A 24,031-nucleotide genomic window follows, 5' to 3' on the forward strand; every position below is an offset into this window, starting at 1 on the left:
TAACCTTTTAACTTAATTAATTAAAAGGGTAGTAAATAAAGAGCTACGATAAGTATATTACGCTTTATTTAGTTTTCGTAATAGCCGTTAATTAAACGAAGGCCGAGCGATTAAGCGTATCGCTTAATAAAATAAGAATTTACCGCGACGATTTACTTAAACCGCTAAAGATATAAAAGGACCTAGATAAGTATTTATTAAGAGAGCGATTTAAAGAGAACGCTAGATCTAAAATCAAGGCCTTCCTACGTATTAGAATATAACGTATTATTAATCGCGAACGGGTAAGAATAAAGCTAATTTTATTAATATAGGTCTTCGATTATAAATTCGACGAAGATAATTTCCTTATTACTTATAAGTCGCGTTTAATAGCGCGAGGAAATTTATAACCTAAAGAATTATTCGAAAGTACTTACGTAGTTACGTTAGTAGCGAAATCGTTCCGTATAATAATAACTATCGTAGCTTAATTCGACCTCGAAGTTAATTAATATAACATTAAAAACGCGTTCCTTAACGCGGTAAAACCGGAAAGTAACCTTATACCTATAAAGTTATTAAACGGATTTAAGGAAGAGGGAAAATGCGCCCTCGTTATAAGAGTAATATACGGGTTTAGAGATTTATCCCTACTTTAGTTTAAGGAAATCGAAAGTACCCTTAACCGTTTAGGACTTTAAAGCTCTCTAGAGGAGCCGTACTTATTCTATATAAAAGGACGAGAAGTCTTCGTATTAATATACGTAAACGATATATTAGTTATAAACTATAAAAGCTTAGAGGCGATGGTATAAAAGGTAGCTTAGGGATTAAAGGATACCTATAAAACGAAAGAGCTTAGACCGGTAAAGTAGTATTTAGGAATTAAGGTAATACGTAATCGTAAAGTACGAATTATAACCTTAATATACGACGCTTATATCGAAAAGATTATTAAACGCTTTAAACTAGCGGATAATAGTTAGTTTCCGATAATATTATTACTAATTATAAAACTAATAAAGTATATAAGCGTTACTTTAAAATAATAAGTTAAGGAATACTAAGAAAAAGTAAGGTTATTATTCTATAGCGTAATTATAATACGCCTAAACGTCGCTTTCGTAGCGTTTTAACTATCCTATTTCCTAATTAATCTAAGACCTTAATACTTTAAAGTAATTAATTAAACGATTAAATACCTATATATTACTCGCTTCCTTAACATAAGGTATAGGGGTAAGAGTAATAACGCGTAAGTACTTTTAATTAGTAGTAACGCTTCGTTTATAAACGATTCCGAGTTAAGAAAATCGTTTTAAGGATACGTAATATCCCTATTTAAAGGTCCGATTATATAGAGAGTCGTTCGCTAAGATATAGTATCGATATCGACGACTAAAGCTAAACTATTCATATTAAAGTATATAGCTAAGGAAACGATAGCTTTTAAACGTTTCTTTAGGAATATTACCTTAGAGCTAAGAAAACCTTAGAAGATATATAGCGATAACTAGTAAACGATAAAACTAATAATAAGAAAGAAAGAAAGGATTAATACTAGGCTACGCTATATAAATATATAGAATATATAGCTACGTTAAGAGTATTAAAAGGATACCTTTAAAGTAATTTACTTCCTTATTAACTAAATATTAATAAACGGACTTACGAAAGCTTTATTACGTTAATTATTCGAATACTTTAAAATATTACTTAACCTATAGGATATTCGCGGAGAAATAATTATAATAATACTTAAAGAGTCGCCGTAAGTACTAACGGTACGTAAATTCTTTCCTTAATTAATTAATATATAGGTATAAAGTACTATCGCTATATAGAGATAGTTCTCCTTACCGCTAAATACCGAACTCGTATTATTCCTAGATCCTAGCATAGGAAGATTACTTTAAAATAAAGAACTTAATTACGGGAGTAATAAGTAAGGTTAAACTAACGAAATACGTAAGTATTAGCGGGTTCGTTTTAATATTCGATAGTTTTCTCGTATAAGCGGTCGGCTTATCGGTATAGTACTTCGTATAGATATTACTCGAAAGAAATAAGCGCTTAATCGCGAGCGACCTTAAATATTACTTCCTTAAAAGATTACTTTTCGTCCTCGGAAGTTTCCTCTCCTCCTTTCCTTCCTCCGACGTCCTTTATCTTTATATTTAATTCTTATTCGGAAGCGATAGCGGGCGAGGCTACGTTAGGTATTACGGTCGATAAGCCGGCGAAAACGTTACTTACGTTAGCTAGAGTAATAAAAGGGCTAGTAAGTATAGAGCTAAGGGCGGATACGGTTACAGTAATCGATAGGCCGGTAACGAAAGAACTTACGCTTAACTAGGTAAATTAACCGGAATTAATTACGTTTCGTCGTAATTTTACGGTTTTAAGTACCGCAGGTATTTACTTTCCGTTTTAATAAAGCGTAAAGAGCTTCTTTATTATCGTAATAAGCTTAAGGACTTATAAGCGGCGTTAACGAATATTAATTAACGTAAAATAAAACTTATATATTAACTAAGAACTCGATACGGGTAACGATAAAATAAATAACCGATAGAATTAAAGAGTCGGCCCTATATAATATTAGCTCTAGACCTCGACGTACGGAAGTAAAAGTACTTATAAAGATACGTAAGTATAACCGGATAAGTAACGGTAGTAACGGCCGGTATTTTAAAAAGAATTAAAGTATTTTTTAATAAATTTATTTTAAGCCGTATTACGTACGTAAGCTAGGTAAGGAATTATACGGCGAGCTCCGTACTTTCGATTACGAATAATCGAAGTAATTCCTAAGGTAGCGGTAGTAAAAGTTAAAGCGGCCGGCGCGACGGAGATATTAAACGGAACCGCCGGAACGGCCGGGCTAAAGAAAGTAATAAGAACGGTAGTAGCTTCGGGAGCCGAGGAAACGCTACGGCCTCGTCCTTATCCTCGTTTTCGTTTTACGATATTATTACGGATCGAAATAATAATAATAATAATCGCTTAGGTTATACGAATAATAACGATATTATTAAAAAACGTAACTTAATATACGCGAATTTAAACTCGGATTTTACGCGAGGAAACCTTATAAGTAATTAATATAACTAAGCGGTCGTTTTCTTTAATTACTTTTTCGTATAAAAAAGAGGAGTCTTCCTCGGAGGATTTCTTCTTAAAGGATTCGTCGGTAAAGACCTTAATAACTTAGGATACGATACCTTAAGAAGCGCGAGTAATTAAGGCCTAGGTACGTTACGCTAAAGCGCTAGGTACGATTATATCGACGTCGCTTTCGTCGATAAAGGGGTCCTTAAGAGGCTAAGCGATAACTAAGGCTCCGGACCCGGGAGTAAAGGATATCCTTCCGTAGCGAGCGGAGCTACCGGCCGAAGCTTTAACGCTACCTCCCGTACGAATACGGAAGATAGGTTAAGAGCTCGCGGCGGAAAAGCCGAATATCCTTTACTCTAACGAGGCTACGATACCTTAAAGCGTTAATATTATCTTACGAAGCTCTTAAGTATTAGATATATTAAAAGATCGTTAATTACGGTATTATATTATTACCGGTAGATAACGAATAAGTAATAAACGGATTATTTCGAATAACCTCTTATTTATTAATATAAAGTAATTAACGATCGCTTTATTATCTTAGGATATTTTAATACTAAAAGTAATATATTAATTATAAATAATAATCCTTACCGCGATAAGCTAAGCTATTATCTTACGGTCGCTTAATAAAAGTATATTACGATTCGTATAATACGCGAGTTACGCTTTACGTAAATTATAAAAAAAGTAAACTTACCTTACGATAATAAATTAACGAAGCTTTATTAATAATATTAACTTACGATCGCGTAATTAATAAAATTACTTAATTATAATTAGATATATATACTTATAATAAATAACCTAGGGAAAAAAGGAAAAGAGAAAGGCACGTTTAATTCGAGAGCGAGAAATCTTAGATATATTTATACTTAACCGCTTTCGGAAGAAAAACGGTAGAATCGGTTAACATAGATAACGCGCGCGAGCGCGCGCGATAGTAATAAAGGAGATTAAATCCTAGTATTAATATTAAAGTAATTATTACTATTACTACATTACTTATATAGCTAACTACCGCTTAATCGAGAGCGAGTAATTATACGAATAATTATACGAGTAATTATTTTCATTTATAACAAACTATAAAGTACTAAGTAGGGGGTACGAAGAGTATATAACTTAAAAGAAAATACTACTAGTAATAAACTAGAGTATATACGAATAAGGGAACATAGGAAAGCCCGAAATAAGGTACCTAGTAATCGATTAACCTTAACGAGACATAGCGAGACTAGGGAATAACCCCTTAGGCTACTATCGTAAGCAAAGGACTATAGTTAACCTTACTATCGTAAGCTTAACTAGGGGATATATTACGTAGGTATATACCCCTAATAGGAACTACCTAACTTACCTAAGTTAATTAAGTATTACTATATATACCTATAAATCGCTCTATACTCTCTAGTAGCTTTCCTTCTTTTCTAGTTAGTTAATACCTACCTTCTTACCCTTATTCCATTACTCCCTTTACGAATAACCTATCAACCCAAGCTTAGCTCTCGCTAACTACGTAATAAATATCTATATATTTAATCTATATCGATTAATAGGTTTAAAGGGAAAAAGAAGTTATCGTAAGGTCGATTAAGGTATAATCATTATTAGCTTTTATCCGTCCTTAGTATTAGTAAGGGAATAACGGGTCGTATAGGTTATCGTAATTTATATTAAGGCGCTCGTACGTTTAATTCATATAGTAAATAAATAACTATAAAGGGGCTGCCTTAATCGCTATAAGCTTTTTTTATTCGTACGAGATATACTATATTATTAGCGGTTCGAGGAAGCGGTTAGTATCGAAGGCTAAGTACTATCCCTAGTAGCGGTAATATTATGACGAAAGTTCTTCCGGGTTTTACGGGTTCCTTTATATAGTAAATAAATAACCATACGAGGGATATTCCGATCGGTATAAACGCGGTTTAGTCGTCGTATTATATCATAATATCGATGGCTTAATAACGTTATAGGTATTAAGGGCTAAGTAATATCCTAACGGCTATAGTATCGTAGTAAAGGTTCCCGGGCTTATACGTACCTCCCTATAGTAAATAAATAACCATAAGGCGGGATACTTTATTTAACGTAAAACGCGGACTACTTCGCGGGTTAAATAGCGGCGCCGACGGCGATCGGTATCCTCTAAATCCTAATAACGTAATAAAAACTCCGTAGACTAAAGGTTAAGGGGTCGAAAAAGTTATAAAGTAGTTGCTACTAAGGAGGAATAAAGCGTACGCGATACTAAAGACCTGGATAGGTTTACTCGAAAGTACATTCTATCGAAGACTATAGTATATACGATAATCTAAGATAGATAAAACTAATATCGCTATACTAATCGAAAAACAAGGAATCTAATATAGTTATCGTATCTTAGCTATACCCCTTAGTCGTAGAGATATAGTAGTCGCTAGCCCGAAGGTATAAGAGGTAAGGGAAAAAAAGGAATAAAACGTAAAAGTTACTTATTCGGCTATAGCGGTACGACGAAGTAACTTAAGCGCCTATAATTAAAATAAATATACTAATCGGAGAACGACGAATCTAATAATAAAAACGAATCTTTAATTAAGGTAAAAATAACAAAGATAATAATCTAGCTAGGTAATAAACTAAATAATAAGCATGGTATATCCCGTACTTACGGGAGCTATAGTTACTTTATATAGGCATAAGGCCTATCGTAGCGTATTACGTAATATATCAAGAGGGCATGTCTTACCGTACCACTACAGCATAAGCGGAGGTCTGCCGTTCCACTATAGCCTCAATACCTAATCCCCCCCGCTTCTTCCTATTAGCGGACGTAAACCTCCGCTACGACGACCTCGTTAAGATTACAACCCGTTCCCTTCCCCCTCCCGGCCTAATAAGGATTAAAGCTTTCTAATTTAAGGAAACCTTTATATTATATAGGTAGAGGGAAGATACTTAATTAACCCTCGGAACGAGCCCGCTCTTTTACTATCCTCCTAACTAGAACGGCTAAGCCGAAACTAAGAAGAAGGTAGCCGAGATAGAGAAAGAATATACCGATCGAGTCAGATCGGTAAAGATAAACTAAGCTAAGTTAACCGTAAAGTAATAAAGGGGCCTCCTTATTATATTAAACCATAAATTAAAGGCTCAGCTTTAATAATTAAATAATAACCGGTAGAATAAAGTTTCGTAGTAGTTTTTAAGGGGAGATATTAATCCGGATATACCGTACTATCCTTTTTAATTTAATTATCCCTTACGATATAATTAAACTAAGGAAGGTATAGTAGTACGATAAGATATATCCTCTTAATATATTCCGTAATACGTTACGATAGGCCTTATACTTATATAAAGTAACTATAGCTCCCGTAAGTACGAGTTATACTATACTTATTATCGAATTTACTACCTAATTAAATTATTATGTTTATTATTTTTACCTTGATTAAAGATTCGTTTTTATTATTAGATTCGTCGTTCCTCGATTAATATATCTATCTTAATTATAGGCGCTTAAGTTATTTCGTCATACTATTATAACCGAATAAGTAACTTTTACGTTTTACCCCTTTTCTCCTCTTACCTCTTATGCCTTCGGGCTAACGACCACTACATTTCTATAACTAAAGAGCATAGCTAAGATATAATAACTACATTAGATTCCTTATCTCTCGATTAATATAGCGGTACTAGTTTTATTTATCTTAGACCATCGTACGAGCTATAGTCTTCGATAGAGTATACTTTCGAGTAAGCTTATCCGGGCTTTTAGTATCGCGTACGCTCTGCTCCTCCTTAGTACGCTTTCTATATCGTAAATAAACGATTATAAGGGGGTTATTTTAATTATTATAAACGTTATTAACCTCGCTTGAAATATAGTATATAATTAATTGTTCAGGGTAGCGGTTAATATCGAGGGCTAGTAAACAGGGGCAGCTCAGGCACGTTATAATGCAGGCACGAAACGGCTACCTAACTGCTAACAACTAGCCCAGTACCGATCATACTAAGATTATAGCTATAAATAGCTTTAATTAGTTAATCACCCAGCTAAAAACGGCAGCTAGGAAAGGAGAAAGACTATAAAAAAAGGGCAACAGTAACAAGTAGGTGGTGGGGTAGGTAACTAACTGCAACCGTACCTAATCCTAAATCTGATTCCTAATCAATCCCGAACCTATTCAATCGTTGCTAACTAGGAGCTAAGCTAGTTCAATCAACGATCAATAGGAAACAGGAAAGATCTAGTAATAAGAACTAGGCTAGCGGAGCTGTAACCTGTAAGCTAACTTAATCAACCTATTCCTAATTAACCCTAATCAACTAGGAGCGAGCCAAGTCCATTAGGGCCATTAAGAAATAACAGAGATCAATAGTTAGGAAACAGAAACTACAACGGTGCAGGTAAAATAAGCGTAGCTTCCGAAAGAAACGAAAGAAATAATCCCATACGATGTAACGTAATCTCTGTCCTTTTCGTTCGTAACTATCTTTTAGCGATTCTTTTAACTGATTCTAATCCTATAAACTAACGTAATATATCTTATTCAAGGCCCGTTTCCTAACTATTCTCGTGTAACCGTTCCTATATTCGTCCGGCAGCATCTACCGGGTTTTCCTTGACCCTCGATCCCTCCCTTATACGTGGTTCTAGAGGCTCTCTGGGCTCTTCCTACTAACCATATATCGGTAAGGGCGATAAGAGAAGTCTCTAGGCATTACTATTCCTATGGCTATTCTTAATCTCCTAGGCTATCTTATTTAATATCGTATCTATCTCGTATCGCGGTATCGTCTATATAGGTCTTTAATCCTAATCGGTACGTCCCCGATCAGGCTTATAGCGTAGGTATAAGGTCTATCGGTATCTTCGTGTGGCAATTAAGAGCATCGTAGCACCTATCGGTTGGAGAGAAGAAACCTCCCCAGGTGCCGTAACTGGCTAGCAGAGATAAAACAAAGGCAATCGAGATGACAAGCCCCTTGCGGTTAAAATAAACTAATCAATAACGAACGGATGCCTTTAAGCGCGTGCGAGGTTGTTATAAAAAAGGGGTGGTAGCGGTGACGGAGTTAGATTAACTAAGAAAACAGCCATCTAGGCACTTGAAAAACTAAGGCAAAACCAGATAAAAACAGGTACAGCTCCTTTAAAAGAAACAACTAAGAAACGAGGATAGGATAGATCTACTAATCGGCGAACGAGCTTTTAGGTAAGCTGATCAAAAGCTAATGGGAGGGCGTGGTTATTAATGGTCGCCATAATTATCTGCCCTCCTTATTAATCCTAACCTAAAAAGCTAAGGCCAAAGGCCACGAAAACGGCTCTGGAGCTACGAAAACAGCTCCTGATTAGTTAAAAAACAGGGAATCTCCTAATCGTCGTATCCTAAATCTAGTAACTGCAAAAACGGTCGCAAAAGGTCACTCCTAAGATGAGGTAAAGTTCGAACTACTAGGTGGTCGCTACTGAATAGGAGCAGCGTAGGCACGCTAACGGAGGCACGAAACAAGGACTACCTAACTACTAATAACTAGCTCAGTGCCGATCAACCTAAGATCACAGTTATAAATAGCTATAATCGGTTAATCGGCCAGCTAAAACGGCAGCTGGGAAAGGAGAGAAGGAGAAAGACTAGAAATAAGGCAACGAAGATCGCTAGAAAGACATGGCAAAAAACGAGTAAATAGTTGTAGGTTGTAATAGCTACAGGTCTAAGTCTAACTAATGAAAATATAAGTACGCGACCCATATAAATAAACATCGAAAAGGCTACGTGGCCTAGATCCACCGCACCACTACACTACGTAGCCTAGTCCTATAATACTACTATATTATGTTATTATATAATTATATAATGATTAGTTTATAAATTAAAGTAATAATTATAAACTAATAAAATTAGTACGTTTAGAGAAAGTATTATTACGTTTAATGACAATTTAAAAAGAGACGTTATTATGATTTAATATTAATTATTAGTTAAGAAGGTTACTAACGACTTTACGAAATCGTGAAAGGTGTAGAAATATTAAATGTTCATAAAACTATTATATATAATATATTTATAATAACCTTACTATCATGAAAGTAATAAGTAATACTACAGAATAATAAAAAATATTAGAAAATTTAAAAGATTACGATACTAGGTAGGTTACGATAGCTTTATCTGAAGTTGAGAGTGTGTATAAATGCGATAGGGAGGTTATATATAGCCTTAGAGATAAGCCTTACTACTATAACCTAGATAATTTAGATAAACAGCTTAAGCTATAATGTATAAAAACCCTAAATAGATATGATTCAACACTTTCTAAGCTACGTTTTATAAATTTCTTTTTTATATTTACTTTTATATTTCTGCTCTTGATTCTGCTAGGACGATAGCGTCTGGCGGCATCTCAGAATGAAATAAGCTGATAGTAGGTATGTATAGGTTTGCCCGGATTAGCGCTCTACCTTATCCGTCGAGCCTGTTCGGCAATGGGGTCCTCGATTCATTCCCGTGCTGGCGATCTCCGAACACGCCATGCAGCAGCGGTCATTATCGCAACTAACAATAGGGGTGTATCCATACCTCCGGGTAATTATCAACCGGCCCCTATCTTATTCCTCGTCAGTTGGGTTTGCCCAACACGCTTGTCGCCACACCAGGCAAGCAGATTTGCTGCTAGAAGTCATACACACTTAAAAAGATATGTGGCTAGCACCCCAAAGCAACATACATCAGAAACCTGTATCCCTGTGGGAGCTGAGTGCAATCCAAACCAGGCGTGTCGCACGGGGCACGGCGTGGTTTGGCAACACCAACAACATTATGTGTACATACGAAATATCCCGCCAAGGTACCAACGCACGCGCAGGCGAATCCTCCTCTCACGCTCGATTCGCCTGCGAGGAGGTAAGTATTGCCTGCCGTGAGATGGATGGTTCCTCCTTTGCAACCTTACTAATTCGGCCAATGGAGCGCCTGTGTGCCATGTCAAGGGTTCCTTACACGAACAGTAGTCCTGCTGAATTTAGACCAGGAAAGACGATTCATTCAGGGGCTCTTGTCGCAATAGCAATAGTAGTATGGAGCCGTTACTCGTAGCTGTGCATGTATTACATACTGTAATCCTAGGTTAAGTACTGTAAGCAAAACGAGATAAGAGTTTCAAAATACTAATATAACTACTTTGCTACACTGCGTAAAATTCTATATAGAAAAGAGGCTCTTTATAAGGTTTAGAGTTAAAAATAAAAGTTTCAACTTTATTATCTTAAATAAAAAAAATAAAGAATAGATGAAATAAATTATTAATAATTAAATTCATCTTATAATATTAAAGTTAAGTTAATTAAATTAAAGAATTTAAATCTATAATACGCATTCAAAAGCTAAAAACGTTTTTAATTTTTTATAAATTAAGTAATAAATAAAGAATTTATTCCACTTTATAAATTCTATAAAATTTAAAATATTTATTAAAGCTTATGAATATTAGAAAGTTAATAAGTTATAGATAATTAGTAAAATATATATAAAGTATAAAATTATTATCAATATAAGATTATTGAAAATAATAAAAATAAGAATAATAAGAATAATAAGAATAATAAGAATAATAAGAATAATAAGAATAATAAGAATAATAAGAATAATAAGAATAATAAGAATAATAAGAATAATAAGAATAATAAGAATAATAAGAATAATAAGAATAATAAGAATAAGAATAATGAATAATTTTTTATTACTTTCGTAAAATAATATATAGGCGCGTGAATTGTTATTAGTTTTATGAAGTCTGCGTTAAGCGCGGCCTTCCTTCGACCCTCCATGCCCAGCCTACGTCCAACTCCATTTCAGGGTTAGGAAACAAAATCATTCTCTCTTCCTCTTGTTCGTTACCTTGGTAGCTTCGCTCGTTTTTTATTTTCTCTCTCCTCATTCCTGACGACAACCCCAGCTATTGTACACGGCAAACACTCCAGCATTACGCTCGTTATACGAAAAGTTTCGCTCCTCATCTCCCAGGCCAGAGCCGGAACCGGTAGTGCTCGGAGACCCGATACCCGAAAGTGAGCCAGCCAGCAAGCAACCTGCTCGAAATCCAATCACTTCTCGCCTCGAACCGACATCTCATTCAGCTGTTCTAGCTGGCCAGTTCTCCGTGGGAAAGAGGGGTGTGGTGGCCTAGCCATCGGCGCCTCAACATCGGAACAAAAAGGGGTAAGAAGAAGAGTCTGGTGCTTGTTCCTTACCGCTGCGATCCATCCTGCCAAGCCCCTTTTTTTTTTACGACAGGGGGACCGTGGAACGTACGCTGTCATTCTTCCATTAATTTGTTCCATCACCCTCGCGCTCCTCCGTTCCCCGGCACCTCTCCAGCAGCTCACGTTGTCTTCATTCGGGCATGCGCGATCGCTCCTCCTGTCGGGACACGTCTGCGTCTATAGTCTGTCTGCCTGCCATTCTCTTCTCCCTTGCGCCATCGCGCGATCGCTCGCCAAGTTGCCCGACATAATATCGTCGAATACAAATTCTCAATTGCTGGATTTCCGTGCCGGCTACTGTCGCATCTCACCGCCCTGGAATATCGCAGCAGGTAACCAATACTACGTGTACACAGCACGCTTTCAAGATGTCGTACGTCCACCTATTCTACCCTGACCCCACCCCCCTCGCATTTCAAGCCGGCTAACATGATGGGGTAATCAAGGCTCGGAGGTGCCTTTCGCTCGTTCTGGCATGCGATGACCACCAACGATCGACGTGAGTCTACTAAGCCTGTGGCCCTGTTTAGCGGCTTCTAATCCTGTCGTTTAGATTCCACCTACGATTCTCCCCATCGCACTGGCCGCCACATACCTCTGAACAGGCAGAGCACCCTCACTTCGGTGGCTACTGCCTCGGAGTCCCGCGCTGACATCACATCTCCGTATGTCGACGAACTGGGTCGGCTATCTGCCGGCGTAGACGGCGCAACGTCCCTTCACCCCTCTCCGCTATCACCCGGCTCCAACGGCCCATACTCTCCGGGCTTGAGATCTTCCAACGCCCAGCGACAGAGTCTCAAAGATGATGGGTTTGAGACCGTCAGTAGCCCCGGTGAGATTCCGATGCAGTCGTTTTCAGATGGTGGACCCCCAGCACCCCCAGTGGTCCACTCGTGGAAACGGATAGATAAATGGGCGGAGGAGAATTATCCTGAACTCTTCGACCAACTGTGCGAGGGCTGCACAGACAACGATTTGAATGAGCTGGAACATCAACTCGACTGCTCGCTACCACAGGATGTGAGGGATTCTCTAGCGGTTCATGATGGGCAGGAACGTGGCGGCAGACCAACCGGGATCATTTTTAGCTCTATGCTTCTCGACTGCGAAGAAATTGTCCAAGAATGGGATCAATGGCGAAAAGTCAACCAGCAGTACCTCCTCGAGTCGTCGGTCGCGAAGCCCGCTGTACCATCCAAGGCATTTGGCGGGAGTAACCAAGCGTCCTCTTCCAAGTCCGCCCCCGGCTCACCCGGTTCCCAGAAAGACTCGTGGAGACAGGAGCTTCAAGCTCGTCAAGACTCCGTGCCCGAAGGCGCCGTTCAGCGGTCGTACGCGCATCCCGCCTGGATCCCTCTCGTGCGAGATTGGGGTGGCAACAACCTTGCTGTGGACCTCGCCCCCGGGTTAACCGGTACCTGGGGCCAGATCATCTTGTTCGGCCGGGATTATGACACGAAGTACGTGGTTGCGAAATCTTGGGCCCATTTTCTTGGCATAGTCGCGGATGATCTTAATAGCGGGAAGTGGTTCGTCAACGAGGACTCGAACGAGCTCAAGCTACGTGAATTCAAGACGAGCCGCGTCGAACCGTCTTATTTTGATATATTGCGGTGGAGGATGGATCAGAAGCATGGACGCAGCGCCAAGGTGGTGGCGAAGCGTAGGTCCGTTCTCGTTGGTAGTGCAACTTCTCCGGGGGGGTCCCCTTACGCCGGTCCTGCGGATGGCGTTGGAGAACCTCGCGGGCGCACACTGCAGCGACTGAGCAACCCGTCGCCACTTGGCAGTCCTGTTCGCCCAGGCTTTGGGAAGCCCGCCGCACTTGCGCGCGTCACCGAGGAAATATCGACTCCTGATTCCCACCCTAGCAACAATGGCGTAAAGCAACCCAAGCTTGTTGAAGTCGAGACGCCTCGGCCAAGCGACGAGATAAAACAGGATGTACAAGTTCCCGTTGGGGCGGAAGCTACAGGGAAAGATTCGATTCCCCCTCACACCGCTACGGTCGTTGGTGATGGTGACCAGGGAATGGATGACGGCATGAAGACGATTGAAATTTGATCCAACTGTTCGTGGACCTGCAAAAGCAGATAATCCTACTACGGCGAAGTGTCGAATGGATAGCAACGGGTAGTATTCAACGCCCGGACATGGGCCAGAAGTGGATGGGAACAGCTCTGCACGCAACCACATGCAGCCATGCGAAGGGATCCTCTTCTGATAACGCCCGCGATCCCTACCACCAAGGCCTGCATACAACAGTCTCTCGCGTAATACAAGGTCCTGGGACCGGATCATCCCGTCGACGTTACGGGGCTTCGTCACAGTAGTCACGGCAGTCAGACAATTTCCAGGGTCCCGGCTTCAGGAAGACATCTGTTGCTCTCCAGATCTCTTCAAGAGCAAATCCTAAAGTGGACTTCCCCGCTGACGTGCGTAGCGAACGTACTCGATCAAACTGGTCAAGTTTACCAAGGAAAGCTGTGGTGGGCATGCTGGTAGCGGTTGCATTTGCAGGTGTAGGTATCATTGATGGGAGGGTAGTCTCTATAAGCATCCTAGGAAAGGAGGGGCAGGGGGTTGTTCACGCCGCCGATAGTCTGGATTAGGCGTTCAGGAAAACCGCATTCTAATACTGTAGGCGTTGGTGGTAGCATGCTCGGCCCGGCCACGTTTCGCCACGCAACGGCACTACGAAGCGCTGCCAGGACGAGCCAGCTTGCGACGGGGTACGAAGGCATAGATAGCGGCAGAGCTGAGCAGCTTTTAATATCAATTATGAACGGGAATACGAGCCGGAAGCGCATAGCGAGGAGGACAGTCAGGACGCAGGGACCTATTCCCGCCGAGTAGGGCCGGCCGTTTATCGCATTCCCCCCTGACGATGTATGGCAAGACACGGTACCTGCACGCACCCAATATATGTATATGCACAAAGGCACCGGACCCCATCTCGTCAAGAGACATGCCTCCCTTAACTACGAGGAGAGAAGGCTTTGCGACCGCCATTCGGCGTACTGACTGAACGTACCTAGGTACCTATCTGGGGAGGTACCTTAGGTGCTGGCTTGTACGTCTTGTAAGTGCATGGTACATGCTCTGGATAGCACGGCAAACGGACGGGCAAGGCCCCTGCGGGATCACGTGCCTGCTCTGACGAGGCTGATCTGCCTCAGCATTCCCCAGTCTCGTTCCAGTTGGTCCTGTAACCTCGAGCCCCATCTAACACCGAGGTATAGCTTAAGCGCGATCTCGCTCACCCGACCTGCCAACGTGCCGCAACGCTGTCGACTGAACTCTCCACCCAAGTGATCATCCCGTGTTTTTTTCCCTTCCCTTCTTGTTCCCTTTGTACCGCGCGTATCGTCGAGTTCCGCACCCGTCTTCCGATCACCTCCGCCGTTCACCCACCATCGACCGATCGACTCCCCGAGAACCATGGATGAGGGCCGTCTCTGGAAATTCCCTAGGCCAGCCTGGCTCAACAGCGCTTGGGCACGCAGTGCCGGGGTCTATTCCGCGGGTGCTTTGGTGCGTTACAGACATCTAGACCATCCTACTCAACTCTCCCCGATCGCCCATCCCGCCTCCGCGTCTGACGTCTTCTTGTCCGAGCAATCAGCTAACCGGTATCCCGATCCCTCCTTCTCCGTCCACAGTTCTCCCTGGCCTTCTACATCATGATCGACGCGGCGGCGTGGTCGAAGTCGCTCCTGAATGGGTCGGACGTGCACGTGACGTTCATCGACTGGCTGCCGCTCATCTTCAGCTCCCTGGGGATGTTGATCATCAACTCGGTGGAGAAGGCGCGCTTGTCGGCAGACTCCTTCAGCTACTCGGGGTCCGGCGTGGCCTGGAAGGCGCGCGTGGTGCTTTTCCTAGGGTTTGCCGCTCTTGCGGGCGGCATGGCGGGCGGCGTCACCGTGTTCGTGCTCAAGTTTGTCGTGCGTGATGTAGACTGGCCGATGAAGACCATGGGCATTGAGAACGTCGTCGCCAACGCCCTCGTCATGCTGAGCTCCGTCGTCCTGTGGATCAGCCAGAACATCGAGGATGAGTATAGCTACAATTTGTCCCTCTGACGTCCGCATCATAGGTAGCACGCGGAACGCCCCGGACGGTCTATTGCTCAATGTGCGACGGAATAACGAGGGGTAGAATAACGGGCGATGCGTGGTTCATATTGATGTATAGCCTGGGAGGAGGCATCACCTGTGCTCTCTCCTCTAAGGGCACTCGAGGGTCCTCGAGAAGGAAGACGAAGACTGATCCATTGTATCCTATGGCAGGCTCAGCTACAACGTTGGAATCTGTACTGGGCTCAGGCCGCTTAATCTAGCTAGATAGTACTTCTCGGGATTCTACAGTATTTGCCCCTTTTAATCGTTCTTCCCTCGCCTCAACCGTCTCACCATAGCTACGGCAGTTCATGGAATGCGTTTGTGCATATCAAATCTCATTCTATGCCTTTCCGCGATCGGCTCCCAGTTCGGTCGAGGCTCTCATCCTGAGGGAACAAATCGCTATACGGAGTGGTACGCAGGGCTCTATTCGTTATACTATACACGGATCAGGCACAGGGGACGGAACATTGGTGCTCGGTATAGATTCCCCGTAGTGCCGGTCTCTCCCACTGCGTATTACCGGAAATCCGATGCTATTTTCACGAATGCTTGAGCGAACCCATGATGAGCGAACAAGTCCAGTAATCCCGTTACGCATGCAACTAGGAGAGGGGGGACAGCAGCCTATGCTTCGAGTCAGTAGCGTCGCAAGGTAATGTCGATCGTAGATTTAGGATCAGGATATACGGACCGGATGATTGAGGGTCGTGGGTCGCTGCGTGTGTAGCCTATTTTTACTCCCAGTCAGATCTCGGCTCGGCTGCAGAAGCGTATTGGTGCCAGTGCAATTGTTGGTGGTGGTAAAGCATACCAAGGTAGAGTATCAGAGGTAGATAGCCGCTGGCGGACAAATGTCAGTAGGTGGAACATTCCTGCGACGACAGCCCGTCTACCGTTAGCTAGTCAAAGAAAGAGGTGACTCGTACTAATGCATGGCAACTCTCCCGATATCAATGATTTTCCCAATGCGCTCCTTCGACTCTTCCGAAAGAGTGAATAGGCCGGCCATGATGACGAGTCGGTTGGTCTCTGGTAAGGTTTGACTGGTAATAAGGACGAGGAGGTAGCAGTGCGTTCGGCAATATCGCGAAGTGTCCGTCCAGCCTGGATATAATTATCTAGACGACAGAACATTGCCTACACAATCGAAGAGGGTAGTATAAAACAAACAAAGGCTACGTAATGGAAAATTTTTGCCAAAGAAATAGGCAAAATAACAAAACATATTAATTAAATTATCTTAATATATAAATACTACTTTAAAATTACTTTAATTATTTTAAATTTAAAACTTTAATATTTATAATATTTATTTATTTTATTTTTATAAATTGATTTAACATTTTATAGATTTTATAACTAATAAAGATAAAAAGAATTACTAATATTTTTATATATTAATTTTATTAATATATTAGTAATTTATATATTATTACTAACAATATAAATTATATTAATACTATTAATTTAAATAAATAGTAAAATGTATAAATAATCTTCATTTGAAAATTATTTTAAAATTAATATGTTTAAGTTTAAAATTTTTATTCAATATATAAATGAGCTATATAAATAATTATTCTTATTATAAACTTTTTATTTCTTTTTTTAATATATATAAAATTTGAGTCTCTTATTTAAAGCTTTGAAAGATATTAATACCTTTGTGCCGGTCTCTATGGTTGACACTAACAAGCAATTGTTTTCACCTTCTTCTAGCTAAGATACGAATCCTAAGCAACCATGGCTAAAGGCGCGATATCAGGAAGAAGGAACAGTGAGTAAAATCTAAACTTATCATTGCCTGCCTTTTCCGACGCAAGTTCGAATAGCTGATAATGTATCAAAATGACTCCTAGATTTGGGCTCTTCAATCCATTCCCGAGCAGCAAGGCGCGCAACTTCTCCCAGCATCAACACAGATAAGTCTCTAAAGGGAATCCAACCTCCTGCAGAATCGGTCCACAGCCGACCTTCTGTGCTGTCGATACACAATGGAGCTGGTGTGTGCAAGAAGGCAAAGAAAAGCAAAAGCCTAAGCTTTAAAGCTCGGAGACGGCACGAGAAGGAACAAGACCGTGCTATTATAGTAATGGAGAGGATGGAGCGGAAGATTGCAAAGAGCAGGGGACAGGCACAGACGGCCCAAGCGAGAAGGAGGGCCTGGGATGAGATCAACGATCACATACCAGCCGAGAAGCGGACACATCGGGAGATAGCAAGGAGCAGGGACAACAAGGAAGTTTCTGAAGCAAAGGAGGAAATGGATTCCTTGCAGGTTCTCGGCGACGCCACGATCGTATCAGCAAGGCATACAAACCAAGAGCTAAAGGAAACGAGAGGAGAGGGAGAACAGAACAGTATGAAAGTCTGAAGTTTCGTAATTAAATTAATCTACCTATAACCTCCGGGGCGTATACGGAAATAGAACAGCTGTCGTTTTTTTATTATAGTAATATAGTAGGATTATAATAAAATATTAAACTCAATTTCTTTAATATAAGCATGTTATAAAGAGAACTTAGGTAAAAAGAAACAACTTAGCTATTAGTAATAAGCTAAGTACTAATTAAGTAAGATTATAATTATACATAACTATAACCTATTAACGAGCTAACTATAATAGTAAAGATTTTTAAATTAAATTAAAATATAAAAAGAGTAATTAAAAAAGAAATATATAATTTAACATATAATTATAATATTTATAAATTAAAATATATATAATTATATTACGTAGATCGGGAGAGCTATGTAGGCACTAAGGTTACTTCTTAGAAGTAACAAAAGGTAGGAAGAAGAAGGTAAATTAACTAACTATTTAAGAAGGAAGGAGATGAATAAAGGAAATACGAGCTACCTATATATAGATAATAAGGAGCTACGAGCTATGTTATATAAGCGAGCTAGGAGCTATGTTAGGTAAGCGAGTAACAAAAGAAGAAGTAAGGAGCTATATATAGGTAGCTTTTTACGTAATATATCCCCTAGCTAGGCTCGCGATAACGAGCTTAGCTAAATAATAATAGTAACTTAACCGAAAGGCTCGCGATAGTTAACTTAGCTACCCTCCTAATAGAAGTCCTAGGTTAGCTCGAGCCTTACTCGCTTCGTTAATTCTTTAGGGTAATATATTCGTCGCTTTAATTACTAAAGCCTTTATATAATACTCCTAATAGCTTAGAATATCCTTTTAATTAGCTACTATATTATCTTTTCTTAATATCCCGATAGAAGAGATATATCGTAACTCTTAATTAAGTATATTTATCGTATTCGTTATACGCGTATAAGGGCTCTTATTACGTCGCTTTATATTATTACTATCGTACGTAGACCCTTTCGTAGCTTTACTAGGTTAGTACCCGGTAACGCTCCTCCTTATATTCGAGCTCTTATACCATATGAGAAAATTCTCTTACTCTTTCGTAGTAGCTCTCTCCCTCTCCTCTTTTCTTCTATAGAGCCATATCTAGAACTAATTAGATACGCTCCTTTTTAATTCCTTATTATTTTCGATTATAAATATAACTTATATATTACTTTATTAATCCGTACTTTATTTAAATAAGTATTCTTTTAATTACGGTACTTTCTTACTATCGCTTGCTTTCGTAGCGAGCTTATAGTAGGTTATTAACGTAAGCTATATATTAATATAATAGTCGTAAGGCGAAAGATAAGCTTACGTTTTTATAATATTAATATAGGTATAAGTAATTAAAGGCTAATAACTCGATAAAATATCTAATCGTCCTAGCTCTTATGAGATCCTTACTAGTATCGATAGCGCGGCTAAGATATTAAGCGATAGTATAAATTTATTCCGTAACTACTGAACAGGAGCAGCGTGGGCACGCTGACGGAGGCACGAAACGAGGACTACCCAACTGCCAATAACTGGCCCAGTGCCGATCAGACCTAGATCACAGCTGTAAACAGCTGTAATCGGTTGATCGGCCAGCTGAAAACGGCAGCTAGGAAAGGGGAGACTGGAAAGGTAAAGACGAGGATGGCTAGAAAGGCATGGCAAAAGGAGTGAATGGCTGTAGGTCCTGATGTCTACAGGTCTAAGTCTGGCTAATGAAAATATGAGTACGCGACCTATATAAATATACATCGAAAAGGCTACGTAGCCTAGATCTACCGTACTACTACAGCCTCCCTAGTTTAATTAATCCGTAAGGAGTAATTAAACTCCTAATAGTAATAGGTACGGTAGCTCTCGTTCCTGTTAAACCTAATTAACCTAATCCCGATTAACCCTGATTAACTGAAAGCTAGCTAGTTTAATTAAAGGCTAATAGGATAAGTTAGGAAATAGGGCTAACTAGGAACGATTGCAACAGTAATAAGTAGGTGGTGGGGTGGGTGACTGCAACCGTGCCTAACTGTGCCTAATCCTAACCGATCCCGAACCTATTTAATCGCTACTAACTAGGAGCTAAGTTAGTTTAATTAACGATTAATAGGAAATAAGAAAGACCTGATAATAAGAACTAGGCTGGCGGAGCTGTAACTATAAACTAACCTAATTAACCTATTCCTAATTAACCTTAATTAACTAGGAGCGAGCTAGGTTCATTAGGGCTACTAAGAAATAATAGGAATTAATCGGAAAATAGGAACTATAACGGGTAGGTAAAATAAGCGTAGCTCCCGTAAGAAATAAAGAAATAATCCCATACGATGTAACGTAATTTCCGTCCTTCTCGTTTATGGCTATTACCGATCCTTTTAACTAATCCTGATCCTATAAACTGACTAATATATTCTATTTATGCCCGACTATGATTCGTTTAACCGTTCTAACTATTATTCGTCCGGTAGCATTTACCGGGCTTCCCTTGACCCTCGATCCCTCCCTTGTACGTAGTTCTAGGGGCTCTCTAGGCTCTTCCTACTAACTATATATCGGTAAGGGCGATAAGAGGGGTCTCTGGGTAATACTATGACTATTCTCAACTATAACTTATGACTATTTTTCCTAGGCTCTCTTGTTTAATATTTATTTAATTCGTTCGTATCGGTATCGTCTATAGGTCTATCGCGCTGATCGGTAGGTTCCCCGATTAGGTTCGTGGGTATAAGGTCTGTCGGTATCTTCGTGGTAATTAAGGGCATCGTAGTACCTATCGGTTAGGGAGGAGAAACCTCCCTAGGTGCCGTAACTGGCTAGCAAGGATAAAATAAGGGCGATCGGAGCTATCGGTAAGCCTTTTGTAATCGAAATAAACTGATCGGTAAAGAACGGATGCCTTTAAGCGCGTACGAGGTTGTAAAAAGGGGTGGTGGCGGTAACGGAGTTAGATTAACTAAGAGAAAAACTGCTATCTAGGTACTGTTAAAAACGAAGGCGAAACCGGGTAAAAACGGATATAGCTCCTTTAAAAGAGATAACTAAGAAACGAGGATAAGATAGATCTACTAATCGGCGAACGAGCTTTTAGGTAAGCTAATCAAAAGCTAATGGAAGGGCGTAGGTTATTGATAGTCGCTATGGTTATCTGCCCTCCCGTTAATCCTAACCTGAAAATTTAGACCAAAAGCTACGAAAACGGCTCTGGAGCTACGAAAATAGCTCCTGATTAACTGAAAAACAGGGAATCTCCTAATCGTCGTATCCTAAACCTATTAACTATAAAACGGTCGATTAAAAGGTCGCTCCTAAGGCTAAGGTTACGGCTCGGGCTATTAAATAGTCGCTACTAAACAGGAGTAGCGTAGGCACGCTAACGGAGGCACGAAAAGGGCTACCTAACTACTAATAACTAGCCTAGTACCGATTAATTAAAATTACAGCTATAAATAGCTATAATCGGTTAATCGGCTAACTAAAACGGTAGCTAGGAAAGGGGAACTAGAAAAGAATAAAAGGAGGATAGCTAGAAAGGCATAGTAAGAAACGAGTAAATAGCTATAGGTCGTGATATCTATAGGTCTAAGTCTAGCTAATGAAAATATAAGTACGCGACCCATATAAATATATATCGAAAAGGCTACGTGGCCTAGATCTACCGTACTATTATAGCCTCCCTAGTTTAATTAATCCGTAAGGAGTAATTAAACTCCTAATAATAAGTGCGGTGGCTCTCGTTCCTATTAATCCTAAACAACCTAATCAACCTAATCCCGATTAACCCTAATTAACTAAAAGCTAGCCAGTTCAATTAAAGGCCAACAGGATAAGTCAGGAAAACAGGTAATCCTAAAATAACGGGAGATAATTATAACTACAATAAGTAGGTGGTAGGGTAGGTAACTAACTGCAGCCGTACCTAACTAAACCTAATTCCTGATTAATCCCGAACCTATTTAATCGCTACTAACTAGGAGCTAAGCTAGTTTAATTAATAATTAATAGGAAATAGGAAAGATCTAATAATAAGAACTAGGCTAGCGGAGCTATAACCTATAAACTAACCTAATTAACCTATTCCTAATTAACCCTAATTAACTAGGAGCGAGCTAGGTCCATTAGGGCCATCAAGAAATAACAGGGATCCGTTAGGAAAATAGGAACTATAACGGGTAGGTAAAACAAGCGTAGCTCCCGTAAGAAACGAAAGAAATAATCCCCATACGATGTAACGTAATCCTATCCTTCTCGTTTATAACTGTTACCGATCCTTTTAACTGATCCTGATCCTGTAAACTGACTGATATATCCTGTTCATGCTCGACTGTTTCCGTTTCTGATTCGTATCTGACTGTTCTCGTATGACCGTTATTCGTCCGGTAGTATCTACCGGGCTTCCCTTAACCCTCGATCCCTCCCCTGTACGTGGTTCTAGGGGCTCTGGCTCTTCCTACCAACCATATATCGGTAAGGGCGACAAGAGGGGTCTCTGGGTAATACTGTAACTGTTCTCGACTGTGACTTGTGACTATTTTTTTTTCCTAGGCTTTCTTATTTAATATCCTGTTTAATTCGTTCGTTTCGGTATCGTCTATAGGTTTCTCGCGTTAATCGGTAGGTTCCCCGATCAGGTTCGTGGGTATAAGGTCTGTCGGTATCTTCGTGTGGTAATTGAGGGCATCGTGGCACCTTATCGGTTAGGGAGAAACCTCCCTAGGTGCCGTATCTGGCTGGAAGGGATAAAATAAGGGCAATCGGATGGTAAGCCTCTTACGGTTGAAATAAACTGATTAATAACGAACGGATGCCTTTAAGCGCGTGTTGTAAAAAGGGGGGGTGGCGGTAACGGTGTTAGATTAACTGAGAGAAAAACTGCTATCTAGGTACTGTTAAAAACGGAGGCAAAACCAGATAAAAACGGGCATAGCTCCTTTAAAAGAGATAACTAAGAAACGAGAACAGGGATTCCTGCTAATCGGCGAACGAGCTTTTAGGTAAGCTAATTAAAAGCTGATAGGAGGGCGTGGTTGTTGATGGTCGCTATGGTTGTCTGCCCTTCCTATTGATCCAGCCACCTGAAAAGGCTTAAAAGCCAAAAGCCACGGAAAAACGGCTCTGGAGCCACGAAAAACGGCTCTGGAGCCACGAAAACAGCTCCTGATTAACTGAAAAATAGGGAATCTCCTAATCGTCGTATCCTGAACCTATTGACTGCAAAAACGGTCGATCAAAAGGTTACTCCTAAGACTAAGGTTGCGGGTTCGAGTCCCGTAGTAGTCGCTACTAAATAGGAGCAGCGTAGGCACGCTAACGGAGGCACGAAAAGGGCTACCTAACTACTAATAACTGCCTTAGTACCGATTAACCAAGATCATAGCTATAAATAGCTATAATCGATTAATCGGCCAGCTAAAACGATAGCTAGGAAAGAGGGACTAGAAAAGAGCAAAAGGAGGATAGCTAGAAAGGCATAGCAAAAAACGAATAAATAGCTATAGGTCGTAATATCTATAGGTCTAAGTCTAGCTAATGAAAATATGAGTACGCGACTTATATAAATATACATCGAAAAGGCTACGTGGCCTAGATCTACCGTACTACTATAATATCGAAAGAGAAGTACCCGATTAAGAGGATATAGAAGTCCTATCGTTATAGCCTAGGCGTAGACCGACTAAAGCCGGTAAGAACGCTACTTCGAATACGAACGACCTAGCTAAGAAGGCGAAGATTATTAACGAGCTACTAAGAGAGTTTTAGCTAGATAAGATTAATAAGAATAACAGGAAACGCTTCGAGGTTTCGTAGGACGACCTAATTAAGTTTATACCCGGGTTTTCGGAATAGGTAGTTAAGTACCTTACGATACGCGCTATAAAGATTAACGAAGGTTAGCCTAAGGTTATTAAGATTATAAAAGAATAGGTATAAAAGGATCGGGAAAAAAGCGTTAAGATACCTAGCGTACCGTAAACTACCGCTTCGTTTACTAACCCTTCGAGTAAAATAGCGGTAAATTTTATTATCGCAAAGGATATTAAAAACTATATCCGGCCTTTCCCTAAGCTAATAGTTAACGTAAGACCTAACGGGAACGAAGCTCTCGTATCTACGGTAATCGATATAGGGACGTAGTTTAATATAATCGTAGAAAGCTATATAAAGAAGTAGCGTCTTCTT

At 40.3% G+C, this 24,031-nt stretch overlaps 4 protein-coding genes across 4 annotated transcripts; 3 read left to right on the forward strand and 1 right to left on the reverse strand.

The window, feature by feature from the left end:
- Positions 1–11,566: 11,566 nt before the first annotated feature.
- GGS23DRAFT_64111 (cell wall assembly and cell proliferation coordinating protein) lies at positions 11,567–13,678 on the forward strand. The gene is made up of 3 exons (XM_051521163.1): positions 11,567–11,735; positions 11,809–11,861; positions 11,916–13,678. Exons 1-3 carry the CDS (start codon positions 11,731–11,733, stop codon positions 13,427–13,429), a joined length of 1,572 nt encoding a protein of 523 aa, XP_051371449.1. The 5' UTR covers positions 11,567–11,730; the 3' UTR covers positions 13,430–13,678.
- Positions 13,679–14,340: 662 nt separating this feature from the next.
- On the forward strand, positions 14,341–15,626 carry GGS23DRAFT_64124 (vacuolar protein sorting-associated protein). The gene is made up of 3 exons (XM_051521164.1): positions 14,341–14,447; positions 14,608–14,899; positions 15,028–15,626. The coding sequence occupies exons 2-3, from the start codon at positions 14,807–14,809 to the stop codon at positions 15,448–15,450; spliced, it is 516 nt and encodes a 171-aa protein (XP_051371450.1). The 5' UTR covers positions 14,341–14,447; positions 14,608–14,806; the 3' UTR covers positions 15,451–15,626.
- A 600-nt stretch (positions 15,627–16,226) lies between these two features.
- On the reverse strand, positions 16,227–16,501 carry GGS23DRAFT_597064 (mitochondrial outer membrane translocase complex, subunit Tom7; the record flags this gene model as incomplete). Its single annotated transcript, XM_051518565.1, has 2 exons — positions 16,227–16,332; positions 16,419–16,501. 2 exons carry the CDS (start codon positions 16,499–16,501, stop codon positions 16,227–16,229), a joined length of 189 nt encoding a protein of 62 aa, XP_051371451.1.
- A 590-nt stretch (positions 16,502–17,091) lies between these two features.
- GGS23DRAFT_569206 (Alb1-domain-containing protein) lies at positions 17,092–17,977 on the forward strand. The gene is made up of 2 exons (XM_051516438.1): positions 17,092–17,269; positions 17,352–17,977. The coding sequence occupies exons 1-2, from the start codon at positions 17,236–17,238 to the stop codon at positions 17,864–17,866; spliced, it is 549 nt and encodes a 182-aa protein (XP_051371452.1). The 5' UTR covers positions 17,092–17,235; the 3' UTR covers positions 17,867–17,977.
- Positions 17,978–24,031: the final 6,054 nt, after the last annotated feature.

Source organism: Durotheca rogersii (assembly GCF_024521655.1).
Source record: "Durotheca rogersii strain YMJ 92031201 chromosome Unknown GGS23scaffold_11, whole genome shotgun sequence".
In the NCBI taxonomy this organism is placed as follows: domain Eukaryota; kingdom Fungi; phylum Ascomycota; class Sordariomycetes; order Xylariales; family Xylariaceae; genus Durotheca; species Durotheca rogersii.

What these genes read in the sequence shown, in the direction of transcription:
- GGS23DRAFT_64111 (XM_051521163.1), top strand. An exon ending in GATGACCACCAACGATCGAC is followed by an intron (nt 11,862 to 11,915) that starts GTGAGTCTACTA and finishes CCTGTCGTTTAG; the next exon opens with ATTCCACCTACGATTCTCCC.
- GGS23DRAFT_64124 (XM_051521164.1), top strand. Translation starts at nt 14,807, where the DNA reads ATGGATGAGGGCCGTCTCTGGAAATTCCCTAGGCCAGCCTGGCTCAAC. An exon ending in TCTATTCCGCGGGTGCTTTG is followed by an intron (nt 14,900 to 15,027) that starts GTGCGTTACAGA and finishes CTCCGTCCACAG; the next exon opens with TTCTCCCTGGCCTTCTACAT.
- GGS23DRAFT_569206 (XM_051516438.1), top strand. Translation starts at nt 17,236, where the DNA reads ATGGCTAAAGGCGCGATATCAGGAAGAAGGAACA. An exon ending in GATATCAGGAAGAAGGAACA is followed by an intron (nt 17,270 to 17,351) that starts GTGAGTAAAATC and finishes AATGACTCCTAG; the next exon opens with ATTTGGGCTCTTCAATCCAT.